Source organism: Nycticebus coucang, chromosome 10, assembly GCF_027406575.1.
Source record: "Nycticebus coucang isolate mNycCou1 chromosome 10, mNycCou1.pri, whole genome shotgun sequence".
Taxonomy (NCBI): Eukaryota; Metazoa; Chordata; class Mammalia; order Primates; family Lorisidae; genus Nycticebus; species Nycticebus coucang.
In genome coordinates this window covers 22236286-22263927 of record NC_069789.1, presented here as the reverse complement: position 1 = coordinate 22263927, position 27642 = coordinate 22236286, and the positions used below count along the sequence as shown (strand labels likewise).

The 27642-nt window shown below is 41.2% G+C and overlaps 1 protein-coding gene across 2 annotated transcripts in view; it reads left to right on the top strand.

Annotated features, from left to right (window-relative positions):
- The window catches only part of HEATR1 (HEAT repeat containing 1), a 56994-nt gene extending 30587 nt beyond the window's left edge, over positions 1-26407 (top strand). For both annotated transcript variants that reach the window (XM_053604307.1, XM_053604306.1), the window contains 21 exons: positions 1627-1730; positions 1901-2044; positions 2991-3109; positions 3199-3320; positions 6094-6222; positions 8031-8261; positions 8993-9119; positions 10173-10333; positions 14222-14268; positions 15695-15818; positions 16868-17008; positions 18104-18396; positions 19175-19325; positions 20436-20594; positions 20765-20899; positions 21050-21154; positions 21241-21409; positions 22496-22650; positions 23413-23571; positions 25045-25153; positions 26113-26407. In XM_053604307.1, coding sequence (XP_053460282.1) covers positions 1627-1730; positions 1901-2044; positions 2991-3109; positions 3199-3320; positions 6094-6222; positions 8031-8261; positions 8993-9119; positions 10173-10333; positions 14222-14268; positions 15695-15818; positions 16868-17008; positions 18104-18396; positions 19175-19325; positions 20436-20594; positions 20765-20899; positions 21050-21154; positions 21241-21409; positions 22496-22650; positions 23413-23571; positions 25045-25153; positions 26113-26201 — 2973 coding nt within the window. In that variant the 3' untranslated portion in view covers positions 26202-26407. The remainder of the gene's footprint in view (positions 1-1626; positions 1731-1900; positions 2045-2990; positions 3110-3198; positions 3321-6093; positions 6223-8030; positions 8262-8992; positions 9120-10172; positions 10334-14221; positions 14269-15694; positions 15819-16867; positions 17009-18103; positions 18397-19174; positions 19326-20435; positions 20595-20764; positions 20900-21049; positions 21155-21240; positions 21410-22495; positions 22651-23412; positions 23572-25044; positions 25154-26112) is intronic.
- The last annotated feature ends 1235 nt before the right edge of the window (positions 26408-27642 follow it).

Genomic DNA, 27642 nt, shown 5'->3' with positions numbered 1-27642 from the left:
TGGCACAAACCTGTGCTCCCAGCTGAGGTTCAGAGTAGAGACATAAAAGTAGACATAAACGCTTCTGTTGTTTGTCTTTTAATTAATATGTTGTTTACGCCTAGGAGTTTGAGGTTGCAGTGAGCTCTGATGCTACTGCATTCTAGCCCAGGCAACAGACTGAGATTCTATACGGGGGTGAAAAACACAGATTTCTGGATCCCCTGCATATCTAAAGAATCTCTGGGTGTGTGAATCTGCATGTGTGTGTTTTATTTTTTCCCAGTTGATTAGGATAATGTGCCAGGTTTGGTACATGGAGCCAATTAGTGTAGATGATTTTGTAGCTAGTTAGTACTTTCCCACTCTGAAGGATGAATATAAAATTAAGTGACTCTCGGGCGGCACCTGTGGCTCAGTGAGTAGGGCGCCGGCCCCATATGCCGAGGGTGGCGGGTTCAAACCCAGCCCCGGCCAAACTGCAACAACAACAACAAAAAAAATAGCCGGGCGTTGTGGCGGGCGCCTGTAGTCCCAGCTGCTCTGGAGGCTGAGGCAAGAGAATCGCGTAAGCCCAAGAGTTAGAGGTTGCTGTGAGCCGTGTGACGCCACGGCTCTCTACCCGAGGGCCGTACAGTGAGACTCTGTTTCTACAAAAAAAAAAAAAAAAAAAAATTAAGTGACTCTGGCCTAGAGAAGTGACATCATGTCAACACTGGGCAAGTGCAGGGCTGTAGCTTGAGACCCAAGATACAGCACAGAGAAAGTAAGCACACGCTGGTGGGAGAGCTCAGTTCAAATGCAAAGCCAGAGTGGAATCGATGTTGGGTAGCAGGAGATTGGTTTTGGTTTCCACCTCCCTCCCTACTTTCCTTGCTTCTCATTCTGATTTTTCAAACATCCTCAGGTACTTTCCAGGAAGTCCTTCTTCTCTCTTAGTTGAATAAACCCTTCTTATGGGATAATGTCTAATTCTAGTCTTAATATTTTTAAAGACATGTAGAGAAAAATTAAAACCACAAAGGTAACACATATGTAACAGGCCAGTTAAGTGATGATTGAATTGAGCTAAGAGTCCAAAAGGGAGCATCTTAAAGCATGTGAAGGATTATTAAAGGTGAAGTGTTAGGTGAAATTCATCCGTCTCCTGTCTCAGACAGCTGACTAGAGGGCACATGAGATCTCTTGCTAGACGTACCCTATCAGCCAAAGATAAGATTGGCCTTAACGTAAGGCAGCTGTACTTTTCACTGTAAAGATTATTTTGATTACCAAATGATTACTATTCTAAGAACACTTGTACTTTGTGACGATAAATACATATATTATGAAGTAACTTGATAGGAGTAGATTTCCAAGATACACATCAAGAAGCAATGAACTGTGTATAGTATGTTCCTGTTCATGGTTTTTTTTGTTTGTTTTGTTTTTTAAAAAAATCTTTAGATAGCTGTTGGTATATGGAAAATTTCCTAAAGGATGCATAAAAAATGTCAGTGGCATTTGCCTTGGGGTTAGGGTAGGCTGAAGAGTGGTGTGGAGACATGGAAGTAGACAAATGTTCTCATGGTTTGTCTTTTGATCAATGTGTCTTGCTCTAATTTTATCCCAATGGGTTATATTATCAGCTGTACTTCCCTATTTCAGATTTCTGTGAATGCGGAACAAATCAAAGTAGAACTGGAGCCACCAGACAAATCTAAATCCTTGGGCACAATCCAGCAAACAAGAAGGCAAAAAATGCAGCAGAAGTAAGAGCCGTGAATGCCTTGAGAACGTGCTGTTGTTCCTCCGTCTGTGAATATTACGAAACCGTTGAGATGGTTTGATGCCCATCAGTTTGGCATGATCAGGCATAGTAGTTTTTATGTAGCAATGATACTGTTTGGTTTTCCAACTTTTTGTCTTCTCTCTTTTCCAGAAAATCACAAGATCTAGACTCTGTTCAGGAGGTTGGAGGATCCTACTGGCAAAGAGTAACACTCATCCTGGAATTACTGCAGCACAAAAAGAAACTCAAAAGTCCTCAGATACTGATATCAACCCTTTTTAACTTGCTGTCAAGGTAGCGACACTTGGCTTTGGTCTGTGAGAGAATAGGATCCTAATTCTTGCTCATCTCATTTAATATTCTCTTTTCAACATATTTTCTTCCTATGTAGATCATCTATAAAATAAAGCAAGTACTATAGTTGACAGATTAAAAGAGTGGTTTTAGGTATACATGGCCAGTGCCCCAAACTGACCTTCATCCTAATTTATGTAGTAAATAACAACACACTATATAGCCAACTTTCCTTTTGAACTTTCCAGTATGATTGTTACTTATATTTAAAGAGACAGTGTGTCACCTGCTGTATTTTTTAGGTATAAAAATAAGGTATAAATTAGGTATAAACTATTAGATAGATAGCTGTAGAGTATTTCACAGAATTGTAGAGTATGTGTTCTTGTGAGAAGCAAAATAATTCTTCGGGTTATCCTCTAAGATTTCATATAGGCTAATGGAAAAGTCAATAGAGAGAAGAAGTATTGGTTGTAAGCACCTGTGTGGGAAAAAATTAAGAGTTAGAAACCTTACATCTTGGCTCGGTGCCCATAGCACAGGGGTTATAGTGCTGGCCACATGGCATTGGGACTGGCGGGTTCAAACCCAGCCCGGGCCTGCCAAACAACAATGACAACTGCAACAAAAAAAAAAATAGCCAGGCATTGTGGTGGGCGCTTGTAATCCCAGCTACTTGGGAGGCTGAGGTAAGAGAATCGCTTAAGCCCAAGAGTTGGAGGTTGCTGTGAGCTGTGACAACACGGCACTCTCCCAAGGACAACATAGTGAGCCTCTGTCTCAAAAGAAAAAAAAAAAAAAAGAAATCTTACATCTTGTTTGTAGCCTCTGTGTTTGCTGATAGTATTTGAGTCTTTATTTAATATAAATTCTGGACAGTGGTCATTCATGTGACAATTCTACAACTTCCACATCTCCCGTCTTCTCTCTTCTGGGCATCCCGAAGGTGTTTAGAACCTTTGCCACAAGAGCAGGGAAATATGGAATACACCAAACAACTAATTCTTGGTTGTCTGCTCAACATCTGCCAAAAACTCTCTCCAGATGGTGGCAGAATACCCAAAGGTATGTACTTGTGGATGAGAGAAATTATCCACTTTGGCGTCTGAGTGTACCTGCCACTTAGCTTTTTTACTTCTTTCTCACTACTGTAGATGTTGTAGATGAGGAGAAGTTCAATGTGGAATTGATAGTTCAGTGCATCCGCCTTTCAGAAATGCCCCAAACCCATCACCACGCCCTCTTGCTTTTGGGTACTGTTGCTGGAATATTTCCGGTAAGTGTTAATGATTTAAGATTTTTAGCAGGTATTTCAGAAATATTTCTTTCATGGAAATGCATTGATACCTACTGGTTTAAATTCATTAGGCTTTGGGATCTTCTAGTACAGGTAAGACTCTTAGCCCTCCTCTTTTGGAGTTTTTTTGGGGGTTTTTTTTTTTGGCCCTGCCTCTTAATTCTTGGGACATTGGGGGCTGGTTGGTCTTACTTGCTAAGCTTCGCTTCTCCTTTGTATAAGGTGGGAATGAATAATGGTAGCCTTCTTTATAGGACTTTTGTGAGAATTCAATTGGATAATTTATGGTTAGCACTTAGGACAATACCTAGCACACTGCTAATCTGTAGTAAGACAGTGACTATCATTAGTGTTATTTGGAAAAAATTAGTATCCTATTAATCCTCAAATGATCCTATCAACAGCTTTCAACCAGTGACTTAAGAAAACCATTTGAGGCTTGGTGCCCATAGCTCAGTGAGTAGGGCGCTGGCCACATACACCGAGGCTGGCGGGTTCGAGCCCAACCCAGGTCTGCACACAATAATGACAGCTGCAACCAAAACATAGCCGGGCATTGTGGTGGATGCCTATAGTCCCAGCTACTCTGGAGGCTGAGGCAAGAGAATCGCTTTTTCTTTTTTTTTTTTGAGACAAGAGTCTCAAGCTGTCGCTCTGGGCAGAGTGCTGTGGCATCACAGCTCACAGCAACCTCAAACTCTTAGGTTTAGGCAATTTTCTTGCCTCAGCCTCCCAAGTAGCTGGGACTACAGGCACCCGCCACAATGCCTAGCTATTTTTTGGTTGTAGTTGTCATGTTTTGGCAGGCCTGGGCTAGATTCTAGCCTGCCAGCTCCAGTGTATGTGGCTGGCGCCCTAGCCACTTGGGCTACAGGTGCCGAGCCAAGCAAAAGAATCTCTTAAGCCCAAGAGTTTGAGATTGCTGTGAGCTGTGATGCCATAGCACTCTACTGAGGGCAACATAGTAAAACTCTGTCTCAAAAAAAAAAAAAAAAAAGAAAAGACAACTATTTGATTATAAACTACCTCATTTAAAGAAATCATGTGTCATAAAAAATCTATCATTTAAAATTTTTAATAATTATAACCAATTTCATATTGGGGACTTAGGTGGGAGGTTCTTAACCTGGGGCTCTTCAAAAGCGTTAGGGGCTTTTAATCTACAGAAATCATGTGCAGTGTTTTACATGTGTGGGATTTTTTTTTTCTTAAATGAGAGTCTATAGCTCTCAAAGGAATTCATAATCCAGAAATAAGAATCATTGATGTTCTTCTTTTGTTTTTATTGAAATATTGTTTATGTGTCATAAAATTTACCCATTTAAAATGTACAATTAAGTGGTTTTAGTGTATTCTCAAAGTTGTACGCTCATTACTATAATCTTCTTTCAGAACACTTTTATGACCCATTAGCAATCATTCTTTGTCCCCCACTTCCCCAAACCTCCCACTCCCTCAACACCACCTCCTAGCCCCTGGCAACCATAATCTACTTTCTGTCTCTGTGAATTTGCCTATTCTGGACATTTCGTGTAAATGGAATCATACAACATGGGACCTTCTGTGTCTGGCCTCTTTCACTGAGCATAATGTTTTGAGGTTTATCCATGTTGAAGCTTGAATCAATATTCCTTTTTATGGCTGAAATAATATTCCATTGTATGTATATACCACATTTGGTTTTGTATATATGGGTTTTTTTGTTTGCTTTTGAGACATAGTCTCACTGTTGCCCTCGGCAGAGTGCCGTGGTGTCACAGCTCACAGCAGCCTCCAACTCTTGGGCTTAAGCGATTCTCTTGCCTCAGCCTCCCAAGGAGCTGGAATTACAGGCTCCCGCCACAACCCTGGCTATTTTGTTGTTGCAGTTGTCATTGTTGCCTTAGCTAGCCCGGGCTGGGTTTGAACCCGCCAGCCTCGGTGTATGTGGCCCATGCCCCAGCCACTGAGCTACGGGCACTGCTGGTTTTGTATATCTGTTCATCAGCTGATGGATAGTTGGGTTGTTTTGGGGGGAGGCTGTTAGTATATCACTAAGACCATTCATATATATGGTTTTAACTTGCCGGACTATTTTCCATTGTAGCTGCACCATGTTGCCCCCACCTATAAGGGTCTATAAGGGTTCTAATTTATTCACATCCTTGCCAATACTGGTTATTGTCTTTTTATTATAGCTATCTTAGTGGGTATAAAAGTATTATCTCATGATTTTGATGATGTGATTCTCTAATGTCTAACGATGTTGAGAATCTTTTCATGTGCTTATATGCTTTCACTATTTTGCATATTTCTGTTCATCCTTCCTTCCTCCCTCCCTCCATGCCTGGCTTTGTTGCCTAGGTGCTGGAGTGCAGAGGCCTGAGCATAGCTTGGTGCAGCCTTGAACTCAATGAGTTCAGTCATTCCTCCTGCCTTGGTCTCCCAAGTAGCTGAGACTACAGGTGTGAACCTGCCACACCTGGTGGCTAATTTTTTTATATTTTGTCGAGTTGTTATCTTGCTGTGTTGCGTAGCTTAGACTCAAACTCCTGTCCTCAAGTGATCTTTTGACCCCCAAAGTACTGATACTATAGGTATGAACCATCACACCTGGCCTAACATTTGCTTATTTTCTTAGGAGAAATGTCTTTTCATGTTCTTTGCCCTTTTTCAAATTGGGTTGTTTCTGTTTTTATTGGTGAGTTATAGTGAATCATTGATATTTAGTGTGTTTGAAATAGAAAATGTTGATAGTTGTGTTTTCTTTCAGGATAAAGTTCTACACAATATCATGTCTATTTTTACATTTATGGGCGCCAATGTCATGCGCCTTGATGATGCTTATAGTTTCCAAGTTATTAACAAGACAGTGAAAATGGTTATTCCAGCACTTATTCAGGTAAGCTGTCATCATAAGTATATTTTTAATTTTGCAAATAAATGACATCAAAAGCCTTTCTGAAATGCTCAAGTATTTGTGACTTAAATTTTAGAGTGGTGAAGCTAAGAAACAGTCTTGGAAATAATGTCCTTTCCAAGCATGTTTTGTTTTGTTTTTTGGGACAAAGTCTCACTATGTTGCCCTAAGTAGACAGCTCACAACAACCTCAAACTCTTGGGCTTAAGTGATTCCCTTGCCTTAGCCTCCCTAGTAGTTGGGACTACAGGCGCCTGCCACAGTGCCCAGCTATTTTGTTGTTGTTGTTGTCATTGTTTAGCAGGCCCGGGCTGGTTTCAAACCCACCAGCCCTGGTACATGTACCTGGCACCTTAACCACTGAGTTATAGGCGCCGAGCCTCAAGCATGTGTTACAGCTGGTTGTGCTGTGCTGTGAGGGTGTTAACTATAAAAGTATCTTATTCTGATAGGATGAATTTACATCTACTATTTTATTTCAGGACATTGCGTCAGTTTGATAAGACCCTTTTATAGGTTGAGGAGGATAAAAACTTTTAAAGCCACAGTGGCAAATTTGTTAACATGCAGTTCAACAAACATTGACCAAGCATTCTATAGGAGTTGAGAAAGAGCGAAGTGAGATGTTGTCCCTGCCAGTAACAAATGAACAATTTGAAAGTAAATAGTAGCCTTGAAGATGAAAGAGTTTGGTTGTCTACTTGAGTTTCTCTTTACCCCACACTTGTTAATGTCTTTCTCATGCTACTGCCATTCCAGGGATGACCCTTCTCCTTTTAACTGTGGTATCAGATTGGTGTTCTCAGGGTCTAATAAGTTGGCAATTATAGGACATAGACACAAAAGAATAACTATATTAATTAATACATATGCCAATGGAATAAACAAATACTAAAGAGTGTAGAACGTCCATATGGGCAGAGATGATCAGAAAATGTCTTAAGAAATAGAACTAGAGCCATGTGAAAGGAGGATAGGATTTCTGAGTGAAAGGGCAGAGCAAATAGTGTGAGAAAAGGCCTGGTCTAGGAATGTGCACAGGGACTTTGAAGAATGTAATATAGATTGACTTCAAGACAGCAGGGAATTGGAACAGGCAGGCATTGGTTTATTCATTCAGCCAAGTGTTTATTGTATCATTTATTCTCCAACTACAGCAGAATTTCCAAAGTTGACCACCTCCCTACATTAACCACCTACCACATTTTCATAGCCTACCACATTTTCATAGCCCTGGACATGCACCACCTGTACGTGTCAGTACAGTAGGCCTAGTTCCTAATGTCGACCACTTCCATAATTATAGTTCCTTGGGTGGTTATCTTACAGAGGTTCTACTGTACGTTTTGATCACCAGTACAGAGTAAAATGGTTGGAACTTGATTCTGAGAGCAGAGCAGCAGGGAGTCAGTGGTCTTTTTGGTGCTCTGCGTCTCTACATGATACCCACTCTTCTCAAGGCAGAGCCCAAATGCTGTGTGATTTGTTCAGCCTTCCCAGATGGCCTAAGTAGACTTGTCATCAGTGCCACATTTCGGCATCTGCTCTTTACAGCCTCCTGTTATCTTTTCACCTCTGTGTCTTGTTTCGTGCAGATTATAAGTCTTCTTTGGGCAAGGCTCACATCTTACACTGTGTGTGTCCCTCGGGGCTCAGGGACGTGATTATTATCCATTGGATATTTATTTTTAGGTCTTTGACTATGAAAATTCTTTTGATAACTCATCGGGGCACTGATGAGTTTTTTGGGTAGTTATTTGCACCTACTTGTTGTCTCTGCTATTCTGCAGTCTGACAGTGGAGACTCCAAAGAAGTCACAAGAAACATCGAAGAAATCGTGGTGAAGATTATCAGCGTGTTTGTGGACGCGCTGCCACATGTCCCAGAGCACAGGCGCCTGCCCATCCTTGCTCAACTTACCGATACGCTTGGGGCAGAAAAATTCCTCTGGGTTCTTCTTGGGTTGCTCTTTGAACAGTACGTCACAAAGACAGCGCTGGTGGCTGCCTGCGGAGAAAAGGTCAGAACAGAAGGTGGAATGAGGAGAAAATGGTTATGTTCTAGAGTCTTTAACATGGTCCAGTTTAAACCTGGGCTGGTGGTGCTTAACAGTGTTTGTTTGCTCAGAAACTTTTTCAAAAATTACTTCGGCTTTTTAAAAAACTGCCCTCAGAGCCTGTGGCTCTCTGAATAAACTTGATAGCAGCAGAACACGTTTTGAGGGTAGTTTGTCTTCTGTAAGAAACAGATCTGGTGTCATGCTGGTACCTGTTTTAAGCCCAGCAGAGCATGGCTGTAAAGTAAGGAAACAGTGTCTCTTGAAAGTGGTTGAAGGCATTTTGTGGGGAAATGGAGGAGCATCCATGTCCCTGGAATTAGTAAGATGCAGACAAAGATGATTAGAAAAGCCAATTTTAGATGGATGAGGGCAGAACTTAACAGGCTTAGGGCTACTGTTAAATGATTTCTTAGGAGTGGGATCCAGGAGTAGATCTACTGCTCCTACTTAAAGTAATATATTCATTTCTGCTAGAAGCCATATGCAAATTAGCCTGGAATTATGCCTTCACTATTTGCATAAGTGGGCTTTTTTATAAGAGGAACTCACTAACTTATTCATTTGATGATGACCATAGGAACAACATACAATGAATTTGCATGCTAAGGAGGATTTCTTAAACAGGATTTTCTTGTGTTCATTAACATTTGATGTGTACAGCTTTATCGCCTTCTTCCTTTCTCTTTATACAGGATGCTATTTTAGAGGCAGATACTGAATTTTGGATTTCAATCTGTTGTGAATTTAGTGTCCAGCATCAGATACAAAGCTTGATGAATATCCTCCAGTACTTAATAAAGCTGCCAGAGGAAAAAGATGGTAAGCATGAATCAGGTGTTATTTCTGATCTAATTGGAAAGCTGAAAAGAATTCAGGTTACCCTTTGAAAATCTTCAGAAGGATTTTTAAAGTAAGTTAATAATTATTAATTAGAGAACATGACCGTGCTCTTTCTGGAATCCCTGTGGAAGATCGTGGCATTTCTACTCGCTGTCCCACACGTCGTCTTTTTACCTCTGTGCCTCACACTCATATCTTGGCTAGAGGTAAATGTTACCAGTGTGCAAGATAAATTATGTTCAAATCAGTTAGTAGGACCCTACTAGCTACTTGTCAGCTTCCCACTAAAATATCTAAAGAGATGTACAAGAAAGGGAGAAAAAAATAGGCACCCACATCAGTGGTAACTAAATATTAAAATCATGCTGTGTAGCAGAGTCTTGAAGAAAACTCCATTAATTGTAACAGCACTGAGGCTGGCTTAAAAAGGGTAGATGTTGAAAGTTCCTAGTTCTCTTCCTTTTGAGGCAGAACAGCAAAGTGCAGTAGAAAAACGGTACGAAGGACTCTACAGGGAGTGTTGGCCCTGTTACCCCTGTTTGACCAGGCAGTAACTTTCTCATCCTGCAATCAGTTTGGGTTTGGTGGGGACAGACTAGGGAGGTGCCTGGAGAGCTGTATGTGGCCTTGTGGTTAAGGAAAAGCTTTCACCTTGAGTCATTCTCTAGGGCAGTGGTTTCTAAGTGGTTCACTGTGAACCTCTGACCACTGCACCCTCAACCTCATTCATATTTGGTACCTTTGATAAGGAAATCTACATCTGAAGCTTGAAGTTCAAAGACTCCTTCTGTAATATCTTTTTCTTTCATTTGACTGTCTCAGTTGCCCTGTTTTCTTTTGCTGCTTTGTTTTACACACCTCCTTAGGGCTACTGGGTACCTTTCTTCATAAACACACTCACACTTTCCACTAATAAGAGGAAGATCCTCTGGGTATGTCCCGTTAACCATGCTGTACTTTAAAGCTCTTTATGTCTATACTAAGGATTCAGCTTGAAAATGAGTAAGGTCACTTCTTTTGTTGCCGTTTCAGAAACCAGTCCCAAAGCAGTATCTAGTAAGAATGAGGCACGAGAGGACATGCTACAGGTTTTTAATGTCGACACTCACACTAACAAGCAACTGCGGCATTTTAAATTTTTGTCAGTATCCTTCATGTCTCAGCTCCTGGCTTCTAATAGTTTTCTCAAAAAGGTAATGTGTTCTTTAAATGTCTATTTTAAAATGATTTTGCCTTTTCTAAAGGAACTGTGTTTTAAACTGGTAAAAATGTCTTGGTAAAACGTTTCATTAAAATATGCTGAATGTTTTTAAAGATAATAGAAAATAGTAGTACTTCACCACAAAAAAACTGTTAGGCATTATGTATTAAGTTTGAACATAGGCTCTGCGCCTATAGCTCAGCGGCTAGGGCACCAGCCATATATACCAGAGCTGGTGGGTTCGAATCCAGCCTGGGCCCATCAAACAACAATGACAACTATGACCAAAATATAGCCGGGCGTTGTGGCGGGCACCTGTGGTCCCAGCTACTTGGGAGGCTGAGGCAAGAAGATTGCTTAAGCCCAAGTGTTGGAGGTTGCTGTGAGCTGTGATGCCATGGCACTCTACCCAGGGTGACAAAATGGGACTCTGTCTCAAAAAAAAAAAAAGTTTGAACATAATGGAAACCTATGCTCTAGTCATTTCATTCTTAGTGGTATGTACTCAAGAAAATGTATGAACACGTACACCAAGAAACATCCGTACAAACGTTTATAATAGCATTCAGGGTAGCCACAAACCAGTAACAACTCAAGCGTCTCAGCCCAGTGGAGCAATTGTCTGTACTCGTAAATGAACATGGTGAATCTCAGGTCACCAGTGAAACAATCCTGTGATGAACAAACAATATTGAAAGAAAGAAGCCAAACACCAAATACATGCTAGTTTAAAAGTTAAAAAACAGGTAAAGCAAATGTAGTCTGGACAATATCTTTGGGGGGCAAGGAAAAGGTAGTAATGGGCAGCAAGTAGAGAAAGGCGCCTGGGCTTCTGATAATTCTGTAGACAGTGAACTTGGCATGTGTGATTTTTTGCACATTTCTATTTGTGTATTAAACTTTAAACAATGAGAGAGAAAGAAAGGAATATCAAGACCAAAAACACAAAAATGAGTTAACATTAGAACATCATACACTATAAAGCATTAACAGGTCAAGGTGGGAGAACCATAGAATCAAGGTAAATTTTACAGAGAAATAATTCAGTAGATTCAACACTCATTTATGATTAATGAAAAAAGTTCTCTTAGCAATGCAGAATAGATGGGAAGTACTTTGTCCTGATAAAGGTATCTGTCAGAAGCCTACGGCTTATTTTATATCATACCTAATGAGGAAACATTAATAGTGTGCCTGTGATAGTCATATCCTTCAGAGTTTCTGTTCAGAAAAATAAATGAAATATAGGAATCAGGAAAAAAGAGAATCACAATTAGAACTAATGAGTTCATCGAGCTTGCTTGGTCAGTGTAGACACTGTTTGGAGATTGGTGTAGAAAATGATCTGTATCAAGCAAGCTGGCTTAACTAGTCTTAAATACCGCTGTTACTACTACTTTCAATCTAACTGGAAAATAAACCAGAAAGAAAATTCATATGCAATAAAAACATAAACTTGCAAGGTACTAAGAATAAGCCTTAAAAAAAAGTGGAAGAATATGGAGGAACATCCAAGACACTAAAGGACCCAGAATTCTTGGAGAGATCGGAAGAGACGATCTGTGTTCATCCATAGGAAGACTTAACTATTAAAGATGTCAGTTTCCCCAGACTAATGTACAGATTCAGCACACTTCTTCAGTTGCATCATTTTTAAAACATGATACTGATTAAGTCGATACCAAAATATAAGAGACCAAGGCCAACAGTGGTGCAGGAGTAATGAGGTGGAGCAGGAAGGGTGGTGTGGGAGTAATGAGATGACGGAACAGTAAGCCCAGAAACACACCTAGGCAGAAGCGAGTGGTGACAGGTGGCCTGACAAAGCAGTGGGGAAAGTGAACTATCCAATGATTAGCCCAGCATTATTTGTTTTCCATTTTAGGGAAGAGTCTGGTCTTCCCTAAAAGACCATTTTAGGTAAAATAAAAACTTCAGCATGAAAAGCAATACTTGCAACTTTTAGAAAAAAATCAAGGGGAATGTTATTGTGACCAGAGAATAGAGAAGGATTTCTTTAGAATGTTGATTCAACAAAAGCCATAAACAAAATGAAAAGAAAGCCACAGGCTCTTGCTCTGCATAAATCAAAAGCCATCAGTTTTCATTAGAACACGGGCAAAGAATATGAATTCACTAAAGAGGAATCACAAATGGCTAATTAATACACTACTACACAATTCAGCCTGCCTAGTAAGTAGGAAATACGAAATTAGATGAGATGTCTCTATCGTGCCCATCAAATTGGCAAAAATATCAAAAGTGGTTAATACCGAGGAGTGACGAGGGTGTGGGGGCCATACTGGTAGGCAGTGAATTGTTCCAGCCACTTCAGACAGCACTTGGCAGGATCCTCCGAGGTTGAAGATGCTAGTAATTCTTGTTACCTAGTTCCCTTTCTTAGGCATATACTCTGAAAGCTTGCCTATGTGCACATGAGGTAAAAAAATGTTGTTTTTTAGCATTATTAGTAAAATGTTTAAAATGGAAATAAACTACATGGCTGCCAGCAGAGGTGAGTGCATAACTAAGTTGTGGTATCTGCAGAAGAATATAATGTACAGTTCAAATGAACTTGAACAACAGAAGTTGCCACGCAGATCTCACAAATCTAATGTTACCAGAAAAACATGTCCAGTGATTTCATACATCAGGATGGTGGTGGTCTCTGTGGGGTAGTGGGAGATGGGATGAGGGAGCTGAATGTGGGGACTACAGCTATATCTGTCATGTTTAACTTTTTTTTTTTTTGAGACAGAGTCTCACAATCCCTCTCCCATCGCAAAGTGATATGCTGTCACAGCTCACAGCAACCTCAAACTCTTGGGCTTAAGCGATTCTCTTAACTCAGCCTCCCAAGTAGCTGGGACTACAGGCACTTGCCACAACGCCCAGCTATTATTTTTTGTTGTTGTTGTAGTTGTCATTGTTGTTTTGCCAGCCTGGGCCAAGTTCAAACCCACCAGCCCCAGTGTATATGGCTGGTGCCCTAACTACTATGCTGCGGGCCCCGAGCCACATGTTTAACTTCTTAACAAATGACACATGAGCTAACAAGATCAGCATTTTGTAGAATTGTTGGTTGATTGCTATGCTTTTCTGAGTCTTGTAATACTTTACAAATACTAGAAATAGAATGTAATTAGAATAGATGAAGAGAAAAAGTTACTGTAGTATAATAAGGATGATCTGACCCTGATTAAATTGTGATGTCAGAAAACAGTTGCTGGCTGGGCACCATGACTCACCCTGTAATCTTACCATGTGAGAAGTTAAAAGCTGGAGGATCCATTGAGGCCAGTAACCCCATGTAGCTGGGACTACAAGCACGTACCACACTAGAGGGCGCCACCTTCTACCCTGACGATCCACCTTGCCAGTGCAGTAGTATTGGGAGAGGGGAGGAATATATTTTTGTAAAAAATATTACTTGACACAAACCTTGCTAATTATTTTTCTCAAAAAAACTTGTCCAGGCTGGGTGTGGTGGCTCATGCCTTTAATCCTAGCGTGCTGGGAGCCCAAGGCAAGAGGATCACTTAAGGTCAGGGGTTCAAGACCAACCTGAGCAAGAGTGAGACCCTATCTCTATGAATATTTAAAAAATTAGCCACACATGGTGGAGTGTGCTTATAGTCCTAGCTACTGAGGAACCTGGGACAAGAGAATTGCTAGAGCCTAGGAGTTTGAGGTTATAGTGAGCTAGGCTTATGCCATGGCACTCCAGCCTGGGTGACAAAGCAAGATGCTGTTTTAAAAAAACAAAAATGAAAATAGTTGCTATAGGAGGTTTGAATGAATAATCTTGAGTTTACTTAACTAACTTCAGATGACGTTTCTGCTTCCATACTATTCTAATAATGTCTTCTTTAAAAATTAGGTACTTGAAAGTGGTGGTCCTCAGATTTTAAAAGGCCTTGAAGAGAGGTATGTTTATTTTCTTTTTTTACTTTTCCTTTGGAAATGATTTCAAACTTGCAGACAAACTGGAGGAATAATACCCAAAATTCACGTAACTCTTTACAGCCATACTTACCACGGTTATTACTTTGTGCCACATTGCTTTATCATTCTCTCGACCTATGTGTTTTTTCCTCTGAACTAGTGAAAGTAAGTCATATACATCATGACATTAAAAATAAGAGATATTATAAAACCACAGTACATTTTCAAATTGAGAAAATTTAACATTGATTTAGGCTGGGTGCAGTGGCTCACTCCTGTAATCCTAGCACTCTGGGAGGCCAAGGCGGGAGGATCGTTGCGGTCAGGAGTTGGAGGCTAGCCTGAACAAGAGTGAGACTTGATCTCTACTAAAAGTAGAAAAATTAGCCGGGCATTGTGATGGGAGCTTGTAGTCCCAGCTCATTTGGAGGGTGAGGCAGGAGGATCATTTAAACCTAGGAATTTGAGGTTGCTGTGAGTTCAGTTGTTGCCATAGCAACAGAGTGAGACTGTCTCAAAGAAAAAAAAGAAAATAAAATTGAACATTGGATTGATATAATACTGTGATCTACATTTCTTATTCCAGTCTCCCCACCATCCTGCCCTGTATCCAGTATTGTGACTGCCAAGTGCTAGTCCTGGGCCAGGCTTTCAGCACTATGTGTAGGACTTTCCATTCCTAGGGTGGTTTTTTTCTGTGCCCTCTGCTATCTAATGTCAAGTTCCATTTCTCCTCTTCCCTCTCCCTCCCCACTCTGGGCTGGCAGTGGTGGGGGAGCTCCTGTGTGTTGGAATTGTAGCGAATACTTTTCTAATTACAGGTTATTTGAAGTTTGTAGTCTTCTGCTGTTATCCTATTACTAGGATAATGTCAAAGACATGGGTTATGTGTGTGTATTCCTCTTTGGTCTGAGTGGGGTTTGGGGTGTGAGCAGCTGCTGTTAGTCTAGGGCCATAACTCGCTGAACACCCCACTTGGACAGCCCCATCAGACTCACTGTTGCTGATTTAGCACCTCCAAGATCCTAAATGATGGGTGTCCTTCTGGACAGAGGCATCTGTTGTTGGTGATGTTTCTCTATGGTGATGATCCTGGCTGTTCTTTCCACACAGTTTCTGCAGTGCAGTGGATGTTCCATAGCTGACCACCTTCTTAAGTTGACCTAATTTTCATAGACTGGACGTGCACCACCTATACGTATCAGTACATACAGCAGGCTGAGTTCCTTATGTTGACCACCTCCACATGTTGACCAGTTTGTTAGAGTCCCTTGGGTGGTCAACTTACAGAGGCTCTGCTATAATTTTGTACAAAATTATTTAATTGAAACATTTAGCATAAGAGACATGAGTGAGTTCTTTAAATGCCTCTAGCTCCTGTTTGCTAAATGAGTCTCCTGTATTTTAGGTTGTTAGAAACTATTCTTGGATATATTAACACTGTAGCACAGTCCGTGGAAAAAAACGCAGACAAACTAACTGTGAAGTTTTGGCGAGCACTCCTTAGTAAAGCTTACGACATGTTAGATAAGGTAGGTTTTCATTTTCCCTGTAATTATTGTTTTATTGCTGTTTTTTATGTTACTGTGAAATTGTTTAAAGTTTTACTTTAAACATAAACTTAGCGATACCTTTTCTGAATATAATGAAGCTCAGATTTTTCTTTTTTTTTTTTTTTTTTTTTTTTTATTTTTATTTTTATTTTTGGCCGGGGCTGGGCTTGAACCCGCCACCTCCGGCATATGGGACCAGCGCCCTACCCGTTGAGCCACAGGCACCGCCCGAAGCTCAGATTTTTCTTAGAATCTCTCGATGACTAGAAATAAATTTTGGAAAAAATTGTTTTTCTACCAATTATAAAAATGTGGGCCTCAAATATATTTTAAAGTCAGATATATATATAATGTTCTACATTAAGACATTCTAATATAACTACATTATAATGTTATAATTAATTATATAATTACATATATAATTAATAATATAACTAATTCTATATTCTAATATAACTACATTATATGTTCTATAAAAGTCATATATATATAATGTTCAATATATATATAATGTTCATATCTATATAATGTTATTAAAGTGGAATAAAATAAAGATATTTTTGAGTATATTAGAGAAGTATGCGTCACTGGCCTTGAAATTAGGAACACTATCCAAACCCACCTAAAGTATTGCGCTCCATGGCCTTGACACTTACTTTTGCTAGGCTTTTGGGAAGCCAAGATGGGTGAATTGCCGGAGCTCGGGAGTTCGAGACCAGCCTGAGCAAGAGTGAGACCCTCCCATCTCTAAAAACATAGCTGGGTGTTGTGGCAGGCACCTGTAGTCCTATCTACCAGGGAGGCTGACTTAAGAGAGTTGCTTTGAGCCCAAAAGTTTGAGGTTGCTGTGAGCTATGACACCATGGCACTCTACCGAGGGTGACAAAATAAAACTCTATCTCAAAAAAAAAAAAAAAAAAAGTATATGAAAATGCCTGGTACTCAGAGGTGTGCAGTGGATAGAAGTCTGTCTTAATGGGAGTTGATCTTTCCCCCCTTTTCATATTAAATGTAAAACTTCTGTCTAGGTCAATGCCTTGCTGCCTACAGAGACATTCATTCCTGTGATCAGAAGACTGGTGGGCAATCCCTTGCCATCCGTTCGCCGGAAAGCATTGGATCTTCTGAATAATAAGCTACAGCAGAATATATCCTGGAAGAAGAAAATAGTGAGTGAAGAACATAGAGCAGAGCCGTGTACTGCCCTTGGCTTTAACAGAGAGCAGCATTGGATTGCTTAGGTTTCTCTTGAGCAGTGGTTCTCAACCTTCCTAATGCCGTGACCCTTTAACACAGTTCCTCATGTTGTGGTGCCCCACCAACCATCAAATTATTTTCGTTGCTACTTCATAACTGTAAGTTTGCTACTGTTATAAATTGTAATGTAAATATCTGATACGTAGGATGTATTTTCATTGTTACAAAGGGTTCCCTACCCACAAGTTGAGAACTGCTGCTCTAGAGGAACAATTTAAACTTAAAGTATAATATTATTGGCTTGGCACCCATAGCACAGTGGTTATGGCGCTGGCCACATACACCGAAGGTGGCGGGTTCGAACCTGGCTCAGGCCAGCTAAACAACAGCAACAAAAAAATAGCTGGGTGTTGTGGTGGACGCCTGTAGTCCCAGCTACTCGGTAGGCTGAGGCAAGAGAATTGCATAAGCCCAAGAGGTTGCTGTGAGCTATGACGCTACGGCACTCATACTGAGGGCGACATAGTGAAACTCTGTCTCAAAAAAAAATAAAGTATATTATTATTACCTGAGTATAATACCAAGACGTGCACGTGTTTAAAAATGTGATGTTAGGGCGGCGCCTGTGGCTCAAGGAGTGGGGCGCCAGTCCCATATGCCAGAGGTGGCGGGTTCAAACCTAGCCCCTGCCAAAAACCAAAAAAAAAAAAATGTGATATTAATTCTTTTGGGAGTATATGTGTTATGAGAGTGCCTGGAATGGAATCAGCACCTGAGAGAATTTTTACTTGATTTGGGCCGTGTGTTGCCTTAGCTTTAGCATAATTCTAATCCCCTTTTACTCTAGACCAGTAGTTGTTTCATATAAATCAGAAATTTGTCAAAAGCATATGCATTTGCTTAGTGGTAAATAAAGCCGATGAAGAAACCATTTCTGTGTTTCATTGTGTGGCTTAGGACCCCTCAGTCTGATTTTCATTTAGACGGCCTGAGGCCGTGACAATGGAAAACAGGGTCAGCAATTTTTGCAGCTTTGCTTATCTGGGGATTTTGGCTGTCCTCTTCAGGTTCACCGATTCCTAAAACTGGTTCCAGACCTTCTGGCCATTGTCCAGCGTAAGAAAAAGGAGGGGGAAGAAGAGCAAGCAGTCAACAGGCAGACGGCTTTATATACTCTGAAGCTTCTCTGCAAGAATTTTGGTGCCGCAAATCCAGAGCCTTTTGTCCCAGTGTTGGACACTGCAGTGAAACTCATTGCTCCAGAAAGGAAGGAAGAGAAGAATGTCTTGGGAAGTGCCCTGCTTTGCATAGCGGAGGTGGCCTCCACCCTGGAAGCGCTGGCCATCCCTCAGCTTCCCAGGTACGCTGCTGGGCACTTGCAGGAGGAACCATTACTATCCGTATGGATTAAAACATAATTAACAGTAGAGAGGAGGATTTGTTTTTTGGCTTGAAGTAGAAACTACATAAAATTAGATTTGTTAAGAACTGTTCTCTTCAAACTGAAAAACAGGCAACATTCCCATTTTCCTTCGGCTGTCCTGCTTTGTGGTGTTGTCTCCCAGTTCCTCCTTCCCTTGGACTCGCACTTAGGAAGCACTGGGTGAAGCTCCCTGAGAGAGGCTAATGCTGCTGCGCACTGCCCCCTGGGAAGGTGGATGCTCTCCTGGCTGTGTCTTTGCGTCTGGCAGAGACAGGCTGAGTAGCCCAGTAGACCAACCTCATGGGATTCCTGTAGCACAGTGCTGGCAAGGCGTTGGACACAGTGCCTGCCACACAGCAAGTGTTCAGTAATTCAAAAACACTGTGGTTTCTAAAATTACTGTTGTGTCAATACTGTCGACACCAGGATATTTCTTGTGCTTGGTCACATAAAATGTGTAGGTGACATTTTTTTTTTCTTTTTTTTTGTGGTTTTTGGCCGGGGCTAGGTTTGAACCCGCCACCTCCGGCATATGGGACCGGCGCCCTACTCCTTGAGCCACAGGCGCCGCCCTGTAGGTGACATTTTTTAAGCTATGAGCTATACCGTGATATAACTGGCGTAGTGTAGATTTTCTTCATAATGACCTCTACTCCACTCCCCAGTCTCTGTTTCTTCTTAAATTTCCTGTAAAGCTCCTGCTCTTTATTCTTAGCCTCATGCCATCGTTGCTGACAACAATGAAGAACACCAGCGATCTGGTTTCCAGCGAGGTCTACCTGCTCAGCGCCTTGGCCGCCCTGCAGAAGGTCGTGGAGACTCTCCCGCACTTTATCAGCCCCTACCTAGAAGGGGTTCTGTCCCAGGTGAGCCCTGATGGCCCCAGCAAGCTAGACTGGAGGGGAAAGCGAAAGTAAAAGTCAGTGATTTTATTTTTTCTGTATTAGTTTCTGTTTGACAGAAAAGATTCTTGTTTCTGAAAAAACATACTTGTTTTTATAAAATGTGTGCTTTTTCTCTTCCGTTGTTCCTTCTGCTTAATCATGGAATTAACACGGGGCCTCTTTTTAGTAAGGCTCTTGTTTCTCCTTTTTAACTGTGCAGAATGTATTTAGTTACTTCTTGTGGAAACGGTGTGCCCTGTTCTTTTCTTTTGTGAAAGGTTTCTTAATCCTACACATCTTGCAAACAGAATTCCTATTCCTGGGGTCACTACCCCAGGGCAAGTGGCATTTCTGAAGGAAATACTCCAGAATGTGGACTCCCTCCCTTGGTTATCACGGTTATGTTGATCATTTGCCATTTATGAGGTTAGCAGCCTACATTACCACAGGGTGAATCATTTAACCAGTTCCCATATTCTACAGCCAGCGCTTATGAGTAGCCTTCTCAAAGAAAGGAACCTGTGCTCTGAGGAGCTTTTTAAATTTTTTTTTTTTGAGACTAGAGTCTCAAGCTGTTGCTGGGTAGAGTGCCATGACATTGTAGCTCACAGCAACCTCTAACTCTTAGGCTCAAGCGATCCTCTTGCCTCAGTTTTTCTGTTTTTAGTAGCAGCAGGATCTTGCTCTTGCTCAGGCTAGAATTGAACTCCTGAGCTCAAGCAATCCACCCGCCTCAGCCTCCCAGAGTGCTGGGATTACAGATGTGAGCCACCACACCCAGTTTCTAGATTTTTTATCAAGGGAGGGCTTGACTCTTCTTGTAGTCTAAGAACATCATCCTTCTGGGTGCTCCGTGTGCTTCTGCGTCACTTACTTTTACTCGTAACTACCATCTGGGAAAGAGGAATCCACCTGGTTTTACCTAGAGACGGTTAGAGTTGGCTTTACAAGGAATTCTATATAGCTAAAATGTGCTGAGCGTTTTCTAAACACTAGCCTTTAAGTTGACTTCATGTCATCACCAAGCCTTTCTGTGTCATCATCAGTGAGGATTCATAATGACCTTGACCACTATTTTTTATATTCCAATAGGTGATTCATTTGGAGAAAATCACGAGTGAGATGGGTCCCACCTCACAGCCTAATACGCGTCTCACATCTCTTAAAAAGACACTGGCTACCACACTCGCGCCCCGAGTCTTACTGCCTGCCATCAACAAAACTTACAAGCAGGTTAAGAAGAACTGGAAGGTTAGATCATATTGGGCATTAGCCTCTGGAGGAGGGAGACGTGCTGAGATTTTTAAATTTTCCCTTGAAGAACTTGATTATTTAGTTCCTTTGAAAGCATTACTGAATTACTGAAATTCAGTGACGCTATAGGAGTACTATTGTGCGTCTCTTTCCTTTGGTCTTGGTAGAATCACATGGGTCCCTTTATGAGCATCTTGCAAGAGCATCTTGCCGGGATGAAGAGGGAAGAGCTCGCCTCCCACCAGTCTCAGCTCACCACGTTCTTCCTGGAGGCCCTGGACTTCCGAGCACAGCACTCTGAGGTCACCTTATTTTTACTCCCCCAAATTCTAAAGTTGTTAATTGCCTATTTAAGAGCCAGTGGAAAATCTGGCTGAGTAATAGTTGTGCTTGCCAGAATAATTTAGTTAGATGTCAGTACTTTGAGAATAAATCAGCTCTTTTATTTGCAGAGTGATCTGGAGGAAGTGGGAAAAACAGAAAGTTGTATCATTGACTGTCTAGTAGCCATGGTTATAAAGCTTTCTGAGGTCACATTCAGACCCCTGTTCTTCAAGGTGAGGTTTTCTTCCTCTACATCTCTTTTGAGTTCAGATGTAAGTGGCGGGATGTGTAGAAAAACTAATATTATGTTTGTTCATAGCTGTTTGATTGGGCTAAAACAGAAGATGCCCCAAAGGACAGACTGTTGACGTTCTACAACTTGGCAGATTGCATTGCTGAAAAACTGAAAGGGCTTTTTACTCTGTTTGCTGGCCACTTAGTAAAGCCTTTTGCCGACACCTTGAACCAGGTGAACATCTCCAAAACAGGTTGGTAGCTTGCTTCAGTCCAGCTGACACCCTTATAAGACATAATCTAGTGCTTCTGAATAAGATTTTAAAGATTCTTGAGTCTTAGGCAAGGAGAGTGAGCTTTTACATTATTGTTGTCACATTGATGTGTTAGTTACATTGGCATGTTTGTTTTAGCTTTATGAGGTGTTAATTAAATTGACTCACTATGGCTCGGCACCCGTAGCACAGTGGTTACGCCGCCAGCCCCATACACTGAGGTGGTGGGTTCAAACCTAACCTGGGCCAGCTAAACAACTGCAACCAAAAAATACTCGGGCGTTGTGGCAAGTGCCTGTAGTCCCAGCTACTTGGGAGACTGAGGCAAGAGAATCACTTAAGCCCAAGAGTTTGAGGTCGCTGTGAGCTGTGATGACACGGCACTCTACCCACGGTGACATAGTGAGACTGTCTTAAAAAAATAAAAAAAATAATAAATCAACTCACTTGAGAGAAAGAATAAGGTAAATGAGCATTACTGTCAATTACTAGAAGTGACTTTAAAACATAAAAATTAATATTGTTTATTCTTCAGTGCTAATAAGCGACAGTTGAGGGTTAATGTAAGTTGATTGACAAACTGAACGTTAGAATCTTAACTCAAAAAGAAGGATTCACTTTTTCAAGAGACCATCTGTTTTATTTGCATTCTACCTTTGTTGTCCTGATTATGATTTCTGGATTTTAGAAATACTGCTCTAGGGCGGCGCCTGTGGCTCAGTGTGTAGGGCGCTGGTCCCATATACCGAGGGTGACGGGTTCAAACCCGGCCCCGGCCAAACTGCAACCAAAAAAAAAAATAGCCGGGCGTTGTGGCGGGTGCCTGTAGTCCCAGCTACCCGGGAGGCTGAGGCAAGAGAATCACTTAAGCCCAGGAGTTGGAGGTTGCTGTGAGCCGTGTGAAGCCACGGCACTCTACCGAGGGCCATAAAGTAAGACTCTGTCTCTACAAAAAAAAGAAATACTGCTCTAATTATAGTTATTTTAATAGTGATTTGAACTCAAACATTGGAGAGTAACTTGTGAAATTGTTTTTTTTTTTTCCATTTTTACTCCTATCTACAGATGAAGCATTTTTTGACTCTGAAAATGACCCTGAAAAGTGCTGCTTGCTGTTGCAGTTTATTTTGAACTGTTTGTATAAAATCTTCCTTTTTGATACCCAGCATTTTGTCAGTAAGGAGAGAGCAGAAGCCTTGATGATGCCGCTGGTGGATCAGGTAACTGCACGAAGCAGCCTCGGATGTGGAGGGAGCTGTCACTGTTCAGTCTTTGAGGGCGTCATGTCTGCTAGAATGCTTGCTGGGCCTTTTTTTTAAAGGTCTTTTTAATGAATTTTTTGTTTAAAAAAATTGATTTTTCGGGTGGCGCCTGTGGCTCAGTGAGTAGGGCGCCAGCCCCATATGCCGAGGGTGGAGGGTTCAAACCCAGCCCCGGCCAAACTGCAACCAAAAAATAGCCGGGCGTTGTGGCGGGCGCCTGTAGTCCCAGCTGCTCAGGAGGCTGAGGCAAGAGAATCGCGTTAAGCCCAAGAGTTAGAGGTTGCTGTGAGCTGTGTGACACCACAGCACTCTACCCGAGGGCGGTACAGTGAGACTCTGTCTCTACAAAAAAAAAAAAAAGAAAAGAAAAAAATTGATTTTTCATGGATATAACTTAACTATGGAGTTTGAGGGGTTTAATTCATAGTGAATTTATTTATGTTTTTTAACTGGCTGTGTGGCTGCCCTCTCTGAAGGAAAGAACTTCAGGATGTTCTGCTGGAGAGAAAGAGTGATGCTAAAGAGTACGAAATTCCATTTGAGTTCCAGGAGGAGGCAATAAATTTGTTCTGCAGAGAGTATTAGAATACTATATAGTACTTAGTTTTTGAGCCTACCAATGTCATGAAGGATAGTAAAATATTGTTTATACATGTTATTTTTTAAAACAGAAGAAAAAGTAAGACCTGTTGTTCCAAGTCCTTGTTTTACTCTTCCTAGCTGGAAAACAGGCTTGGTGGAGAAGAGAAGTTCCAGGAGCGGGTGACGAAACACCTGATACCATGCATTGCACAGTTTTCAGTGGCCATGGCAGATGACTCTCTCTGGAAACCACTCAACTACCAGATTTTGCTGAAGATGAGAGACTCCTCACCTAAGGTTAGGGACCTGGTGACAAGCACTGAAGCTGCATGTATTCTCTGTATAGTCTCAGCAGCCTGCAGGTGGTCATGGATGTAGACCCCTGGGAAACTGGCAGGGGAGAATGTTAAGAACATTTGTGACTGCAGAATTACAGGTCTGATTTTCTGTGTTAGGTAGAAATTTGAGCCCAGGAAAATCTGAGTTTACCTACAGGCTATTTATAAATAACTATAGTTCCCTTCTCCCCCAACCCCAGTAGTCTGTTATACACAAGTCCTAAAATACTTTCTAAAGACTTTCAAATCTTGACTAGTAAAGACTTGAGGTAATTCCGCATGTTTTTAAAGTGCCATAGAAATATCACTGTGCCTAGAGATGCTTTCAGTGGTCCACAGAGCAGTCTTTCAAGTCAGAGCAACACATAGACTATCTTTTTTATATGTTAGGCTTCCCATCTTGTGGAGTAAGTGGTAGCCGTAGAAATACAGTGTTGTGGCAGGTTGAGTGGAAGGTAAAATTCCGTATCTGTGTCAGAATTTTCAAACTGTTTCAGCAGTGAATCACGATTTCTCAAACTAATTATTGTATTGGAACCTCACTAGACATATATAACAGACCAAAGCAGATTTTATTAACAGAATTTATTAGTTCAAATTACTTACTAGGATATGAGTACAATGAGGCTATTTTGGTAAACCCCCAAATTTTAAACTGTAATTCTTCCACAAATTGCAGCATCAGTACAGTATCAAGGAAATCCTGATTGAATGTGGGTATTCACAAACAGGTGTTTTTAATAGCTCGTTGTGCAGTAACCAAAGATTCTTTCATTAAAATATCCAAAGCTAGAAAAAGAACTAGTAGGGGTTTTATTTCAAAGTGAATTACTGACAATGCCTGACATCTGCCTGCACTCCTTGTTACAGACAAGGCATGTGAGAAACTCCAAATTTTTTGTTTAAAGTTCCACAATAGGACATCATGATGCAGTTTGTTTTTTATTCAGTGCTGAGATGAGAGCATAACCCGCTCAGGTACCCGGGACCCTCCTACACGACAGCGCTGACTGCTGTCTGGCCCTGTGGGGAGGAACCCTGCAGAAATGGCCAGGGATGCTTATTGCCACTTCGGCACCATGTCAGGCAGCCTGGCAAACCGGTGAGCTCCACGGCAGTTTAATTTGGTGACACGCTTCCATTTGTACATGGCATTTTATTTTATTTTATATTAAAGGAAAATGTAAAAAGACATTAAAGATCTATAGTGTTGGAACACAGTTTGGAAACACAGATTACTAAGATTGCCATATTACAAACAGATCCCAAATGGTTAAATATACTGGTGTTGTAAGATAAAAGTTGAATGGACTTAACAAAAAACCACAGGTAACATAACATTAGTTCTGAAAGCAGAGCTTGTCTCAACTCAGTACAGATCTTAAAATAATTAAAAGAGCAATACTTTTTTTTATTCTTTTATCCCTTTCAGGTTCGATTTGCTGCTTTGCTTACTGTATTAGCACTGGCTGAAAAACTAAAGGAGAATTATATTGTCTTGCTACCAGAATCCATTCCTTTCTTAGCAGAATTGATGGAAGGTAATTCCCAAACTGTTAAACTATTAAGAAATAATTACAGTAAAATTCTGTGAAGATGTGCCCAGAGATAATGCGTATTTGGACATAAGGTCATTAGCAGTTGATCCAGTCTCTGTCCTGCTCCCAGCCTCAAGTGTGCAGGCTCCAGTTCCTTAGGAAGCGACCAACTTAGGAACTGGCCACCTGGTGATCACTTGATGGAGACTCTATTTACAGTATAAACTTCACTGTCTTACGGAGTTTTTTCTTGTGACGATACAGATTACAATATTGTTTTTAACGAACTTCCTACATTCATACGACTGAATATTTGGTCCCCAAATGTGGGGTTATTGTATAGAAATGTCTGTGTCCACTTCGAATAATGGCCATTCATTCGGTACTTGAAGTTAGGTGACATACGGGGGTTATCTCATTTAATCATCACAACAGGATTATCCCTGTGCCATTATCCCTGTTTTAAAAGGAAGAAACTAGAGGCCTAAAAGTTTTCGATTATTTGACACAGGTGACAAAAGTGTAAAGAGGAAGCAGTGGTCTAGACAACCAGGATCTCAACATACCCTTTTAAGCATTTGTACCACCGCGTGGCCCAAGAAATAACCATGTTATGGAGCAGGGGTGGTGGGATGAGCACGCTTTTGTATTCGTGGTCTACTTTGGTTTATCTAAACCAAAGAAATGCGTTCTCCTCTCTCTCTTGCCTCCTGCAGAGGGGCTGTGTGAGCTATTCAAGAGAGGCATCCTGAGGGGTTTTGAATTGGGGTTTCTGGGGCTTCTGTCTTCCTGGAGGAAGGGAGTGAAGGGGAAAGCAGGACGGCAGAGCATTCCATGGGTCTTTGCCTCATTTCGCTCTTGTGATTAAATGATTGAGGAGAATGAAGACATCGAGAATTAGGCTGATGACTGAAGCAGGGAGATTGACTAGCACAGATTTTAATTTTATTTATTTGTTTTAGATGAATGTGAAGAAGTGGAGCATCAGTGCCAAAAGACTATTCAGCAACTGGAAGCGATACTGGGGGAGCCACTCCAGAGCTACTTCTGAAACTCTCGGATCTTTCATACTCTGCTCAGAGTTGAAAATTTTTCATATTTTTATTTGGGGGTGTTTGGTGCCATGTTACTTTTGGTGCCTTAACACCTGCTGGACTTATTTAATCACTTCTTGACAGAATTCCCACCTGGTTTGTGCTACCACATAAGCCTCGCCTGCCATTACAAAACAAGTAAATGTTATATGATGTTTTAATATACTCTGCAATGTTTGTTTAAACGTTTGTTATAGTGTATGTGATTGATATGGTTAATAATGGACATGTTTTCTTTTAGCGCCCAAAGCTGGTATCGCATAGGAATGTAAAGCCTTAACTCTTCTGTGTAGCAGTGACTGATATACCCGGTGTCCATGTTGGAGATTTCACTCAGATTAGCCCTCTACCTCGACTGCATGACAGTTAATCAGCATTCAGCAGGAATACTTTTGACTGCAAAGTCATTTGGGATTTTTACTTTTCATTTTGAGTAGAAGATGCAATAGCTTGCCTATAAAACAGGCCACACCTGGCTGGTCCCAGAAACACTAGGTAGCATGAGGGTGCCCCTCAAGGATTACAAATGATCACAATTTCACTGGTGGTTACCCCAAGAATTACTAATATAAGAAAGTAAGTAAATGTAAGTAGGTTTTTTCCCAATACTTTGAAGTGCCCTAATCTCGTACTGTGTCATTTTGAAGCTGGTGAGGCCTCAAACAAAAATAAACCAATCTGCCTTTATTTTTTAAAGGTCTCTAAGAACTATCCCATAGACTGTCCACATGGAGTTTGAAAACCTGGGCTCTAATTTAATACAGACTTGGTGTGGAACTGTGACAAGCAAAAGGCCAACTTGCAGGTTAGAGATACAGCTTGTAAGAAATGCATATTTCTTTTTAAGAAATATCTGAACAAAAATATTAAGATTTTGCATTTATTTTGTCAAAGAATCAGTCTTAACAGCTCCACGTAAAACATAAATGAAAATGAACTTTGTAAGATTAAGGGAAACGTGAGTGGGTTTTTTTCCTACATGCCTAACATTGTCCAAGATCTCAGCCACATTCTTTGATGTTTGTTTTGTTTTGAGACAATAGTTTCATTACATCGCCCTCAGTAGAGTAAGTAGAGTGCAGTGGCGTTATAACTCACGGCAACCTCAAACTCTTAGGCTCACACAATTCTCTTGCCTCAGCCTTCCGAGTAGCTGGGAGTACTAGCGCCCACCACAACACCCGGCTATTTTTTGATGTAATTGTCATTGTTGTTTAGCAGGCCCTGGCCAGGTTTGAACCTGCCAGCCCCGGTGCATGTGGTTGGTGCCCTAACCACTGAGCTACAGGCACCAAGCCTCTTTGATGTTTTTTATGAAGAAAAAATAACTGAGAGGGATTCTAGAGACTTCTTGCCTCCTATAACTTTCCCTGCCCACTCCCCCACCCCCAATGTTTT